The sequence below is a fragment of the Rhinoraja longicauda genome, chromosome 10 (assembly GCF_053455715.1).
Source record: "Rhinoraja longicauda isolate Sanriku21f chromosome 10, sRhiLon1.1, whole genome shotgun sequence".
NCBI lineage: Eukaryota > Metazoa > Chordata > Chondrichthyes > Rajiformes > Arhynchobatidae > Rhinoraja > Rhinoraja longicauda.
Genome location: NC_135962.1, coordinates 59,160,758 through 59,175,347, shown reverse-complemented (window position 1 = coordinate 59,175,347; position 14,590 = coordinate 59,160,758). Strand labels below are relative to the sequence as shown.

The following is a 14,590-nucleotide window of genomic DNA, read 5'->3' as shown; positions in this document are numbered from 1 at the left end:
TCCAGCTCTCTCTTGAAAGCATCCAACGAACTGGCCTCCACTGCCTTCTGAGGCAGAGAATTCCACACCTTCACCACTCTCTGACTGAAAAAGTTCTTCCTCATCTCCGTTCTAAATGGCCTACCCCTTATTCTTAAACTGTGGCCCCTTGTTCTGGACTCCACCAACATTGGGAACATGTTTCCTGCCTCTAATGTGTCCAATCCCCTAATTATCTTATATGTTTCAATAAGATCCTCCCTCATCCTTCTAAATTCCAGTTGGCTGGAGTTTTAGTTTTAGAGACGCAGCGTGGAAACTGGCCCTTCGGCCCACCGAGTCCGCACCGACCAGCGATCCCCGCGCATTAACACTAACCTACACGCACTAGCGACAATTTACACTGAAACCCTAAGCCAATTAACCTACAAACCTGTACGTCTTTGGAGTGTGGGAGGAAAACGTACAAACTCCGTACAGATAGCACCCGTGGTCGGGATCGAACCTGGGTCTTCAGCGTTGCAAGCGCTGTAGGGCAGCAACTCTACCGCTGCGCCACCGAGTTCTGTTGGGTCCATGGTGCAGCTGTTAATTAGAACAGAGAACATAGCACAGCAAAAGCCTCAGAATAACATGGACGTAGCTTTAGGAAGGAGATCAGGAGGAAATTCTTTCGTCAGAGAGTGGTGAATCTGTGGAATTCATTGACACGGATGACTGTGGACGTCATCATTGAGTATTTTTAAGGCAGAGACTGACGGATACTTGATTGGTACGGGTGTCAGGGGTTATGGGGAGAAGATAGGAGAATGGGGTTGAGAGGGAGAGATGGATCAGCCATGATTGAATGGCAGAATAGACTTGATGGGCCGAATGGCCTAATTCTGCTCCTGTGGCTTATGAACATGAAGAACAGGCCCACAATGTCCATGCCAAACATGATGCCAAGTTTAACTAATCTCCTCTGCCTGCACGCGATCCGTTTCCCTCCATTCCCTGCGTATCCATGTGCCTGTCTAAAAGCCTCGTAAATGCCACTTTGATATCTGCCTCCATTATCATCCCTGGTCCACTCGTCCCTTCCCACCCAAACCACCCCCTCCCCAGGTACTTTCCCCTGCAACCGCAGGAGATGGAACACCTGTCCCTTTACATCCCCCCTCGACTCCATCCAAGGACCCATCCAGGTGAGGCAGAGGTTCACCTGCACCTCCTCCAACCTCATCTACTGTATCCGCTGCTCTAGATGTCAACTTCACTACATCGATGAGACCAAACGCAAGCTCGGCGATCGTTTTGCTCAACACCTCCGCTCAGTCCGCCTTAACCAACCTGATCTCCCGGTGGCTCAGCACTTCAACTCTCCCTCCCACTCCCAATCTGACCTTTCTGTCCTGGGCATCCTACATTGCCAGAGTGAGGCCCAGTGTAAATTAGAGGAACAGCACCTCATATTTCGCTTGGGTAGTTTGCACCCCAGGGGTATCAACATTGACTTCTCTAACTTCAGATAGTCCCTGCTTTCCCCCTCTATCCCCCCCCCCTTCCCAGTTCTCCCACTAGTCTTCCTGTCTCCGACTACATACCATCTTTGTCCCGCCCCCTCCCATGACATCAGTCTGAAGAAGGGTCTCGACCCGAAACGTCACCCATTCCTTCTCTCCCGAGATGCTGCCTGATATTAAGGGCGGCACGGAGGCACAGCAGTTGAGCTGCTGCCTTACAGCGAATGCAGCGCCATAGACCCGGGTTCACTCCCGACTACAGGTGCTGTCTGCACCGAGTTTGTACGTTCTCCCCGTGACCTGAGTGGGTTTTCTCCGAGATCTTCGGTTTCCTCCCACACTCCAAAGATGTTCAGGTTTGTCGGTTAATTGGCTGGGCAAATGTAAAACTTGTCCCTAGTGTGTGTAGGATAGTGTTAATGTGCGGGGATCGCTGGTCGGCGCGGACCCAGTGGGCCGAAGGGCCTGTTTCCGTGCTGTATCTCTAAACTAAACTACACATTTTTCTCCAGGGGAACATAGTCAACAACTAAAGGTCGACACAAAATGCTGGAGTAACTCAGCGGGTCAGGCAGCATCTCAGGAGAGAAGGAATGGGTGACGTTTCAGTCTGAAGAAAGGTCTCGACCTGAAACATCACCCATTCCTTCTCTCCCGAGATGCTGCCTGACCCGCTGAGTTACTCCAGCATTTTGTGTCTGCCTTCGATTTAAACAGCATCTGCAGTTTTTTTCCTACATCGTCAACGACTGCTTTGTTAATTTGATGAGAGATGCCAAAAATTATTTTTTAGTTAATTTGCTCAAATTTCTGCCTGTAGTCTAATTTCAGAATTTCAGAACTGGATCTTGGCTACAATGAGTTTGGAAACAAAGGAGCAGAATTCCTGGGACACATGTTAGGTGAGTGTTATCCTCATTGTTATTATTCCTTCATTTAGATTTGATCTTCTAAACAATACAGGCTTTTTCCCCTGTAGATAAGAGGTAACATTGGGATCATGGTGAGTTTAGAGGTGTGTTGGAACTGGGGTTCTGGTGAGTTTTAAGGAGTGTGGAAACTGGGATCCAGGTGAGTTTAAGGGTGAGTGTTGGAACTTGGGTTAATAGAAACATAGAAAATAGGTGCAGGAGGAGGCCATTTGGCCCTTCGAGCCAGCACCACCATTCATTGTGATCATGGCTGATCATCCACAATCAGTAACTCGTGCCTGCCTTCTCCCCATATCCTTTGATTCTATTAGCCCCTAGAGCTCTATCTAACTCTCTCCTAAATTCATCCAGTGACTTGGCCTCCACTGCCCTCTGTGGCAGAGAATTCCTCAAATTCACAACTGTCTTCAAGAAGGAGGCCAAGACCATCCATAACGTAGAAACAAAGAACTGGGATGGCAGGACTTTCATATGAAGAAAGACTGGATAGACTGGGCTTGTACTCGCTGGAATTTAGAAGACTGAGGGGGGATCTTATTGAAACATATAAAATTCTTAAGGGGTTGGAGAGGCTAGATGCGGGAAGATTGTTCCCGATGTTGGGGAAGTCCAGAACCAGGGGTCACAGCTTAAGGATAAGGGGGAAGTCTTTTAGGACCGAGATGAGAAAACATTTCTTCACACAGAGAGTGGTGAGTCTGTGGAATTCTCTGCCGCAGAAGGTAGTTGAGGCCAGTTCATTGGCTATATTTAAGTGGGAGTTAGATGTGGCCCTTATGGCTAAAGGGATCAGGGGGTATGGAGAGAAGGCAGGTACAGGTTACTGAGCTGGATGATCAGCCATGATCATATTGAATGGCGGTGCAGGCTCGAAGGGCCGAATGGCCTACTCCTGCACCTATTTTCTATGTTTCTATGTAACTGTAGATTCTGGTTTACGAAAGACACAAAGCGTGAGAATGTTATCCATAACCATCCATAACATTAAGGCAGACACAAAATGCTGGAGTAACTCAGTGGGTCAGGCAGCAGCTCGGGAGAGAAGGAATGGGTGACGTTTCGGGTCGAGACCCTTCTTCAGAAGAAGCGTCTCGACCTGAAACGTCACCTATTTCTTCTCTCCAGAGCTGCTGCCTGACCCGCTGAATTACTCCAGCATTTTGTGTCTGCCTTCGATTTTAACCAGCATCTGCAGTTTTTTTCCTACACATAACATTAAGGTTGTGGCATCACCAAAGACCTGTATAATTGTAGCAGGACTATCTATTTGCTACTTGCTACTTATTCTGCACTAAAGATTAGTCACGTTATTTCTTTTATCAGGTATCTGTACACTGTACGACTGTAATTATGTATTGTCTTTCCGCGCAACAAAAGCTTTACACTGTACCTCGCTCGGTACACGTGACAATAAGCTGGACATCCTTGCTCGTGTACTCGAAGCCTCTTGCAAGGAAGACCGCAAACGTTCTGAACGACTTTTTCTTGCACCTACTCAGTTTGCCGTGTCTTTTCTTCTCTTTGTTTGAAGCGAACAACGAAAGTTTAGAGAAACTGAACCTGAGCTGGAATCAAATCCAAACGCAGGGGGCGGTGGCTTTAAGCGCAGGATTGAGGGTAAGAACAAGGCTCCTTCCACCTGTGTCTTAGTTTAGTTTAGTTTTGAGATACAGAGCAGAAACTGGCCCTTCGGCCCATGCCGACCAGCGATCCCCACATATTAACACTATCCTACACACATTTTTATAACATTTACCAAGCCAATTTACCAACAAACCTGCAGGTCTTTGGAAGTGTGGAGTGGGAGAAAACCGAAGATCTCAGAGGAAAACCCACGCAGGTCACGGGGAGAACGTACAAACTCTGTACAGACAGCACCCGTAGTCGGGATGGAACCCAGGTCTCTGGCGCTGCATTCGCTGTAAGGCAGCAACTCTACCGCTGCACCACCCGTGCCATGTCAACAGTGCTTGCCCTTCTTGCCTCTCGACTCTCCCTCTGGATGTCTACCCTTCTGGCCGACAATGCTTCCCTCAGCACAGACTGCCCTCCAGCGCTTGTGTGGGGTCCAGAAATCGAGGGAAGTGAGTGTCCTGACTTAATTGGAAGTCAAAGAACCGTTTGTCAATGGGTGAAACTCTGATCTGACACGCTGCCTGAGAAATGCACTCTGTTGACGGAGTGGGATGACGAATTGGAAAGGAAAGATTTCATGGGACTTGATGAATGGGACAGCTCATAGGTGATAGGAGCAGAATCAGGCCATTCGGCCCATCAAGTCCACTCCGCCATTCAATCACGGCTGATCTATCTCTCCCTCCTAACCCCATTCTCCTGGCTTCTCCCCATAACTTCGCACTACTAAACAAGAATCTGTCAATCTGCCCATTGACTTGGCCTCCACAGCCTTCTGTGGCAATGCATTCCACAGATTCACCACCCTCCGACCGAAGAAATTCCTTCGCATCTCCTTCCTAAAGGAACGTCCTTTAATTCAGAGGCTGTGCCCTCTGGTCTTAGACTCTCCCACAAGTGGAAGCAGATGTTTGCAAGTATGTCCGGCTGGGATGTCCACTGTGGGGCCTGCCCCGTCAGCTCGAGGTTGATTTAACCTTCAGGAGCTGGGAATGGAATCTGTGCCCACATGCCCCACATCAGCAAAAGGAGATTTATTTCAATTTTTAGTTTTAGTTTTAGAGATACAGCGCGGAAACAAGCCCTTCGGCCCTGTGAGGATCAACCAGCTGATTCTTGACCTGGTAGATCATAGAATATGGAACAGTCCAGGCCCTTCTGTGCACAAAGTGTGTACGATGCAAAACTAGGGTAACATACAGCTCAAGATTCCATCGTCTCGTGTCTCTGTCCAGCACTAGATCTGTAAAGTGGGAGATAAAATTAAACTGATCTCCTCTGAGAAAGTGGTGGGGGCATGGAACGTGGTGGAGGCAGATGCGACAGTGGTGTTTAACAGGCGTTTAGATAGACAAAAAAGGACACAAAGTAACTCAGCAGGTCAGGCAGCATCTCTGGAGAACATGGATAGGTGTTTCGGATCGAAACCCTTCTTCAACCCGAAACGTCGCCTATCCATGTTCTCCAGAGATGCTGTCTGACCTGCTCAGTTACTCCAACACTTTGTGTCCTTTTGTGTATTAATCAGCATCTGCAGTTCCTTATTTCTATTGTTAGATAGGCACATGGACGAAGAAGGAATGGAGGAATATAAATGTGGAAGCAGATGGGATTAGTTTAACTTGGGACCAGTACAAACAGGATGGTCTGCACCTGAGCTGGAATGGAACCAATGTCCTTGGGGGAGTGTTTGCTAGTGCTGTCGGGGAGGATTTAAACTAATGTGGCAGGGGGATGGGAGCAGGAGCAGAGAGACAGAGGGGTGCAAAATGAGGGTAGAAGCAATAGGTAGCAAGGTGAAAAGTAAAAGTGGCAGGCAGACAAATCCAGGGCAAAAATCAATAAGGGCCACTTTTCAACATGATTGTATAAGGGGTAAGAGTGTTGTAAAAACAAGCCTGAAGGCTTTGTGTCTCAATGCAAGGAGCATTTGTAATAAGGTGGATGAGTTGAATGTGCAGATAGTTATTAATGAATATAATATTGTTGGGATTACGGAGACATGGCTCCAGGGTGACCAAGGCTGGGAGCTGAACATCCAGGGATATTCAATATTCAGGAGGGATAGACAGAAAGGAAAAGGAGGTGGGGTAGCGTTGCTGGTTAGAGGAGATTAACGCAATAGAAAGGAAGGACATTAGCTTGGAGGATGTGGAATCGATATGGGTAGAGCTGCGAAACACTAAGGGGCAGAAAACGCTAGTGGGAGTTGTGCACAGGCCACCTAACAGTAGTAGTAGAGTTGGGGATGGCATCAAACAGGAAATTAGAAATGCGTGCAACAAAGGTAAAACAGTTATAATGGGTGACTTCAATCTACATATAGATTGGGTGAATCAAATTGGCAGAGGTGCTGAGGAAGAGGATTTCTTGGAATGTATACGGGATAGTTTTCTAAGCCAACATGTAGAGGAACCAACGAGAGAGCAGGCTATTCTAGACTGGGTATTGAGTAATGAGGAAGGGTTAGTTAGCAGTCTTGATGTGCGTGGCCCCTTGGGCAAGAGTGACCATAATATGGTTGAGTTCTTCATTAGGATGGAGAGTGACTTAGTTAATTCAGAAACAACGGTTCTGAACTTAAGGAAAGGTAACTTTGAGGGCATGAGACGTGAATTGGCCAAGATAGACTGGCAATTGATTCTTTAAGGGTTGACGGTGGATATGCAATGGAAGGCATTTAAAGACCGCATGGATGAACTACAACAATTGTTCATCCCAGTTTGGCAAAAGAATAAATCAGGGAAGGTAGTGCTATCAAGGGAGATTAGGGATAGTATCAAAACAAAAGATGAAGCATACAAATTAGCAAGAAAAAGCAGCCTACCAGAGGACTGGGAGAAATTCAGAGTCCAGCAGAGGAGGACAAAGGGCTTGATTAGGAAAGGGAAAATAGATTATGAAAGAAAACTGGCAGGGACATAAAAACTGACTGCCAAAGCTTTTATAGATATGTGAAGAGAAAAAGATTAGTTAAAACAAATGTAGGTCCCTTGCAGTCAGAAACAGGTGAATTGATCATGGGGAACAAGGACATGGCAGACCAATTGAATAACTACTTTGGTTCTGTCATCACTAAGGAAGACTTAAAGAATCTGCCGGAAATAGCAGGGGACCGGGGGTCATATCATATATATACAGCCGGAAACAGGCCTTTTCGGCCCTCCAAGTCCGTGCCGCCCAGCGATCCCCGTACATTAACACTATCCTACACCCACTAGGGACAATTTTTACATTTTACCCAGCCAATTAACCTACATACCTGTACGTCTTTGGAGTCAAATGAGATGGAGGAACTGAGTGAAATCCAGGTTAGTCGGGAAGTGGTGTTAGGTAAATTGAATGGATTAAAGGCCGATAAATCCCCAGGGCCAGATAGGCTGCATCCCAGAGTGCTTAAGGAGGTAGCCCCAGAAATAGTGGATGCATTAGTGATAATTTTTCAAAACTCTTTGGATTCTGGAGTAGTTCCTGAGGATTGGAGGGTAGCTAATGTAACCCCACTTTTCAAAAAGGGAGGGAGAGAGAAAACGGGGAATTACAGACCAGTTAGTCTAACATCGGTAGTGGGGAAAATGCTAGAGTCAGTTATTAAAGATGGGATAGCAGCACATTTGGAAAGTGGTGAAATCATTGGACAAAGTCAGCATGGATTTATGAAAGGTAAATCATGTCTGACGAATCTTATAGAATTTTACGAGGATGTAACTAGTAGAGTGGATAAGGGAGAACCAGTGGATGTGTTATATCTGGACTTCCAGAAGGCTTTCGACAAGGTCCCATATAAGAGATTAGTATGCAAACTTAGGCACACGGTATTGTGGGTTCAGTATTGATGTGGATAGAGAACTGGCTGGCAGACAGGAAGCAAAGAGTAGGAATAAACGGGTCCTTTTCAGAATGGCAGGCAATGACTATAGGGGTACCGCAAGGCTCAGTGCTGGGACCCCAGCTATTTACAATATATATTAATGATTTGGACGAGGGAATTGAATGCAACATCTCCAAGTTTGCTGATGACACGAAGCTGGGGGGCAGTGTTAGCTGTTAGCTAGGAGGCTGCAACGTGACTTGGATAGGTTAGGTGAGTGGGCAAAGGCATGGCTGATGTAGTATAATGTGGATAAATGTGAGATTATCCACTTTGGTGGCAAGAACAGGAAAGCAGACTATTACCTGAATGGTGGCCGATTAGGAGAAGGGGAGATGCAACGAGACCTGGGTGTCGTGGTACACCAGTCATTGAAAGTAGGCATGCAGGTGCAGCAGGCAGTGAAGAAAGCGAATGGTATGTTGGCATTCATAGCGAGGGGATTTGAGTATAGGAACAGGGAGGTTCTGCTGCAGTTGTACAGGGCATTGGTGTGACCACACCTGGAGTATTGCGTACAGTTTTGGTCTCCTAATCTGAGGAAAGACATTCTTGCCATAGAGGGAGTACAGAGAAGGTTCACCAGATTGATTCCTGGGATGGCAGGACTTTCATATGAAGAAAGACTGGATAGACTCGGCTTGTACTCACTGGAATTTAGAAGATTGAGGGGCGATCTTATAGAAACTTACAAAATTCTTAAGGGGTTGGACAGGCTAGATGCAGGAAGATTGTTCCCGATGTTGGGGAAGTCCAGAACAAGGGGTCACAGTTTAAGGATAAGGGGGAAGTCTTTTAGGACCGAGATGAGAAAGTTTTTTTTCACACAGAGTGGTGAGTCTGTGGAATTCTCTGCCACAGAAGGTAGTTGAGGCCAGTTCATTGGCTATATTTAAGAGGGAGTTAGATGTGGCCCTTGTGGCTAAAGGGATCAGGGGGTATGGAGAGAAGGCAGGTACGGGATACTGAGTTGGATGATCAGCCATGATCATATTGCATGGCGGTGCAGGCTCGAAGGGCCAAATGGCCTACTCCTGCACCTATTTTCTATGTTTCTATGTTCAGCACATTGTGGGTGTAGGGCATGTCCTGTGCGGTACTGTCCTGCCTTCTATGTTGTTGGCCTGAGGTGACTGTGATCTTTGGTTATGTTGCAGTTAGGGCGACACGGTGGCGCAGCGGTAGAGTTGCTGCCTCACAGCGAATGCAGCGCCGGAGACCCGGGTTCCATCCCGACTACGGGTGCCGTCTGTATGGAGTTTGTACGTTCTCCCCGTGACCTGCGTGGGTTTTCTCCGAGATCTTCAGTTTCCTCCCACACTCCAAAGACGTGCAGGTATGTAGGTTAATTGGCTTGGTAAATATAAAAATTGTCCTTGGTGGGTATACCCTACAGGATAGTGTTAGCGTGCGGGGATCGCTGGTCGGCGCGGACCCGGTGGGACGTAAGGGCCTGTTTCCGCGCTGTATCTCTAAACTAAAAGACATCTGTATCCTCACTGGAGATTTGAGTGAGCACAGTGATTTATGTCAATTTAATTTTTCAATTTAAAATACTTTATTGGCATAAGATACATCATTATATTGCCAAAGTATAGAACATAACATACATATTTAAAATGCATGAATATAAAAACAAGTATACAATGCATGGGTCGATATGCCCCTGTACATATATATATATATTCACGCAATACATTTTTAGCCTTTTATCGATTGCTACTCGTTCTTGCAGTTGTAAACAGTACAGCAAAGTAGCATGTTTAGCAGGTCGATATTAATTTCCTTAGTGTCAATTTATGTATGAGTGTATGTGTACATGTTGGTCATTCACTGTCTCTCAGGTTGTGGCATGCTGTTACGTATTGTGCGCCAAGATGTGCCGTATTTCCTTCGCCAAGGATTATTGTTAGTTTTGATATATCGTCTAGTTCTTTATGTCTTTGTTATCATCACCCTACTATATTCAGTTTGCCTTTTCCACACAGTTTCACCCTGTCCTCTGTCTTTAGATCAATATTACATTGAAGGTCCTTGATGTTTCCTGCAATGGGTTCGGAAATGAAGGTGCGTTGGCTATGGGGGAGGCACTGAAATATAACAACACCTTACTTGAGCTCAACCTCGGCACCAACCACATCAACAACGAAGGCGTTGTCAATCTCTGCAAAGGACTGGACGCCAATGACAATGTCAAGTTCCTCTATGTACGTGTCACTTTCACCCATTCCTTTTCTCCAGAGATCCTGCCTGACCCGCTGAGTTAATCCAGCATTGTGTATCCACACCGATCAGCCAAAACATTATGACCTGATGAGCCACAACATTACGTCCAACCTGCCTAACATGCTGTTGGTCCTCCGTGTGCAGCCCCATATGCAGCAGGGTGCGATGCACTGTGTATTGTGACACATTCCTCCCGTGACCACCATTAACATTTTCTGTGACTTGTGCCACAGTCGACCTTCTGTCGGTTCGGAATAAACGGAATAGCCTTCGTTGCCCTCGTGTATCGATGAGCCTTGGGCGCCCAACACCCTGTCTGTAGCCGGTTTGTGGTTTGTTCCTCCTCGGACCACTGTCGGTAGGTACTCACCACTGCTGACCGGGAGCATCCCACAAGCCTTGCCGTTTCAGAGATGCTCTGACCCAGTCGTCTGGCCATAACAATTTGGCCCTTGTCAAAGTCACTCAGGTCTTTACTCCTGCCCATTTCTCCTGCATCCAACACATCAACTTCAAGAACTGACTGTTCACTTGCTGCCTAATATACCCCACCCCTTAACAGGTGTCATTGTAACAAGATAATCAATGTTATTCACTTCACCTGTCAGTGGTCATAATATTTTGGCTGATCAGTGTATCTTCACTTTTGAGTGAGGTTGGCTGAAAGTCCAGCAAACAGTACATTGCTCTCACATACCGCGGTACAATGGGCAGCAGTCGACCAGCAGTACCCGAGACCCCAGTTCCATCCTGACCTCGGGTGCTGTATGTGTGGAGTTTGCATATTCTCCCCGTGACCGCATGGGTTTCCTCCCACATCCCAAAAACATGTGGGTTTGTAGATTAATTGTCCGCTGTAAATTGCCCCCAGTGTGTGCGTATGTGAAAGTGGGATAACTTTGAACTTGTTCGAACCGGTGATCAATGGTTGGCGTGGACTTGGTGAGCCCATGGACTTGCTTATGTGCTGTATCTTTCAATCAATCCCTGGGATGGCGGGACTATCATAAGAGGGAAGATTGGAAAGGTTGGGCTTGTATTCACTGGAGTTTAGAAGGATGAGAGGGGATCTTATAGAGACGTATATATTTTAAAAGGACTGGACAAGCGAGGTGCGGGAAAAATATTCCCAATGTTGGGGGAGTCCAGAACCAGGGGCCACACAGTCTAAGAATAAAGGGGAGGCCATTTAAAACTGAGTTGAGAAGAAACTTTTTCGCCCAGAGAGTTGTGAATTTGTGGAATTCTCTGCCACAGAGGGCAGTGGAGGCTAATTCACCGGATGAATTTAAAAGAGAGTTAGATAGAGCTCTAGGGGCTAGCGGAATCAAGGGATATGGGGAGAAGGCAGGCACGGGTTGACTGATTGTGGATGATCAGCCGTGATCACAATGAATGGTGGTGCTGGCTCGAAGGGCCAAGTGGCCTCCTCCTGCACTTATTTTCTATGTTTCTATGTTTAATCAAACTGCCTTTGATGTCTGAAGAAGGATCTCGACCTGAAACGTCACCCATTCCTTCTCTCCAGAGATGCTGCCTGTCCCACTGAGTTACTCCAGCATTTTGTATCTACCTTTGACACCGGTGGTTTGAAGGAATATCAAACAAAACTAACACTGGAGGCACGAGATGTTGGAATATTGAGCGAAACTGAAGAAACTCAGTGGGCCAGGCGCCTTCTGTGAAGGGAATGGAGTGACGTTTTGGGTCGGAACCCTTCTTCAGACTAATCAGAGTGGAAAAAAGTGCTGGAGGTGAGGGGATGGGGCGGGGCAACTGTTGGTGAGTGATAGGTGGATTCAGGTGAGGAGGGATTGATTGGAAGATGAGTCAGGTTGGGGGCGTTTGTAACCGAGGCTGGAGGTGATCAGTGGAGAAGACAAAAGGGTGCAGAAGGTGGAACTGGATCAGGCAATGTTTGTTGGATACAGGTGAGGGTGGTATGATTGGCAGAGGCAGATTGAAAACCCCTTCAATCTGTACACCTGCCAAAACATCTAGGGGCGGCACGGTGGCGCAGCGGTAGAGTTGCTGCCTTACAGCGAATGCAGCGCCGGAGACCCGGGTTCCATCCCGCCTATGGGCGCTGTCTGTACGGAGTTTGTACGTTCTCCCCGTGACCTGCATGGGTTTTCTCCGAGATCTTCGGTTTCCTCCCACACTCCAAAGACGTACAGGTTTGTAGGTTAATTGGCTTGGTAAATGTAAAAGTTGTCCTTAGTGGGTGTAGGATCGTGTTATTGTGTGGGGATAGCTGGTCGGCGTGGACCCGGTGGGCCAAAAGGGCCTGTTTCCGCGCTGTATCTCTAAACTAAACTAAAGTAAATTCCACCCTCCCCTGTATCCACCTACCACTTGCCAGGCTTCGTATTGTTCCCACCTCTTATCCCGTTTTCTGACCTGAAATGGCACCTGTCCATTTGACCATTCCTTCCACAGATGCTGCCTGACCCACTGAATCCCTTCAGCAGTTTGCGTTCCAAGCGAGTTTCCAGTATCTCCATTTCCTTGTGTCTCCAGTGAAAATGTTGAGTTCTCTTCCCTAGCTTTGTGTCTATTGAAGAACATCGACGGACAGGTTTTTATTAAAGAGCATAGAACAGTACAGCACAAGAACAGGCCCTTCAGCCCACAATGTCTGTGGTATTCGGGTAATTCTCTGCCACAGAAGGCAGTGGAGGCCAATTCACTGGATGTTTTCAAGAGTTAGATTTAGCTGTTAGGGCTAGCAGAATCAAGGGATATGGGGAGAAAGCAGGAACGGGGTACTAAATCTGGATGAACAGCCATGATCATATTGAATGGCCTACTCCTGCACCTATTTTCTATGTGATGGAAATAGAACAAAGAAGAAGTTCAGCCCTGCCCTATTCCTGCTCTTGTTTCTGATGCTCACGCAGTCTGAAAGAAGGGCCCACCATTTTGACTGACCCTTCTTTGCTGTTTTAGCTGAATAACAACCCCATCACCGTGCAGGGTGCCTTCCGGCTTTTAGAGGTCATGCAGAAAAATGAAAAGACAAATCTGGAAACAATCAGCATTCAGGTGAGTCTTGCTCTTTGGGAACTGGTAATAGCGAGGACTTAGCATAGACTAGTTACGTTTATTGTCACGAGGTGACAATATCAAAGGACTGGACAAGCTAGATGCAGGAAAAATGTTCCCAATGTTGGGGGAGTCCAGAACCAGAGGCCACAGTCTAAGAATGAAGGGAAGCCCATTTAAAACTGAGGTGAGAAGAAACTTTTTCACCCAGAGAGTTGTGAATTTGTGGAATTCTCTGCCACAGAAGGCAGTAGAGGCCAGTTCACTGGATGAATTGAAAAGAGAGTTAGGCGGAGTTCTAGGGGCTAGTGGAATCAAGGGATATGGGGAGAAGGCAGGCACGGGTTACTGATTGTGGATGATCAGCCATGATGTGTGCAGTACTGGTCGCTTCCTTATGAGGAAGGATGTGGAGGCTTTGGAGAGGGTGCAGAAGAGGTTTGACAGTACGCTACCTGGTTTGGTGGGTATTAGCTACAAGGAGAGTTTAGATAAACTTGGATTCTTTTCTTTGGAACAGCAAAGGTTGAAGTGAGAAATGATAGAAGAATATAAAATTATGAGGCATGGTTAGTGTCGGTGCCATTTATGTTTGTGCTGGCTGTGTTAGCATATTAAATTATTTTGTCTAGATATATCTTGCCGTATTATTTTGGACATTTGGGGGCTGTCGTTAGATGAATATATGGGAATAACAGACCGGGAGGAGCCATTACAAGGTGGTATGTATATCTGTGGATACAAGGATTGGGAGATGTTAGACACGGGGAGCTTGGAGAGATACAGTTCTTACCAGACCTGCAACGAGAGCTGTGGGCAGACGGGGGGAACAGAGCAGCCAGCTATGACGTAAATGCGAAATAAGTACAGCCTGGTATGTTCATCTCTTTGTTTGTACAACTACTTCAATAAACAACTAATTGAACTGGAAAAATGTCTTGCCGATCTCTCTGTTAGGGCTTGTGTCAAGATCAATCCCACTCCCTGTGAAGTAATGGCAATTGTAAAAGAGTTTACTGGAAAAGACTGAAGTTGCCATTACAGTTAGAGTAAACAGAATATGTAGGTGAAGCGGAGACAACGATGACGTTGAAGAAATATTTAAACAGACACATGGATGTGCAAGGAATAGAGGGATATGGTTCGGGTGCAAGCAGATGAGGTTGATTCAATTTGGTAGGAAAATAACTGCAGATGCTGGTATAAAACGAAGGTATCACAAAATGCTGGAGTACCTCAGCGGGTCAGGCAGTATCTCTGGGGAGAAGGAATGGGTGACGTTTCGGGTTGAGATCCTTCTTCAGACTGATGAAGGGTCTGAAGAAGGGTCTTGACCCGAAACATCACCCATTCCTTCTCTCCAGAGATGCTGCCTGACCCGCTGAGTTACTCCAGCA

General features: G+C 46.7%; 1 protein-coding gene across 1 annotated transcript in view; it reads left to right on the top strand.

Annotated features, from left to right (window-relative positions):
* The window catches only part of LOC144597533 (uncharacterized), a 48,868-nt gene that overhangs the window by 19,154 nt on the left and 15,124 nt on the right, over positions 1–14,590 (top strand). The window contains exons 7-10 of the mRNA XM_078407012.1: positions 2,305–2,386; positions 3,948–4,033; positions 9,935–10,129; positions 13,098–13,193. Of these exons, the coding sequence (XP_078263138.1) occupies positions 2,305–2,386; positions 3,948–4,033; positions 9,935–10,129; positions 13,098–13,193 (459 nt within the window). The remainder of the gene's footprint in view (positions 1–2,304; positions 2,387–3,947; positions 4,034–9,934; positions 10,130–13,097; positions 13,194–14,590) is intronic.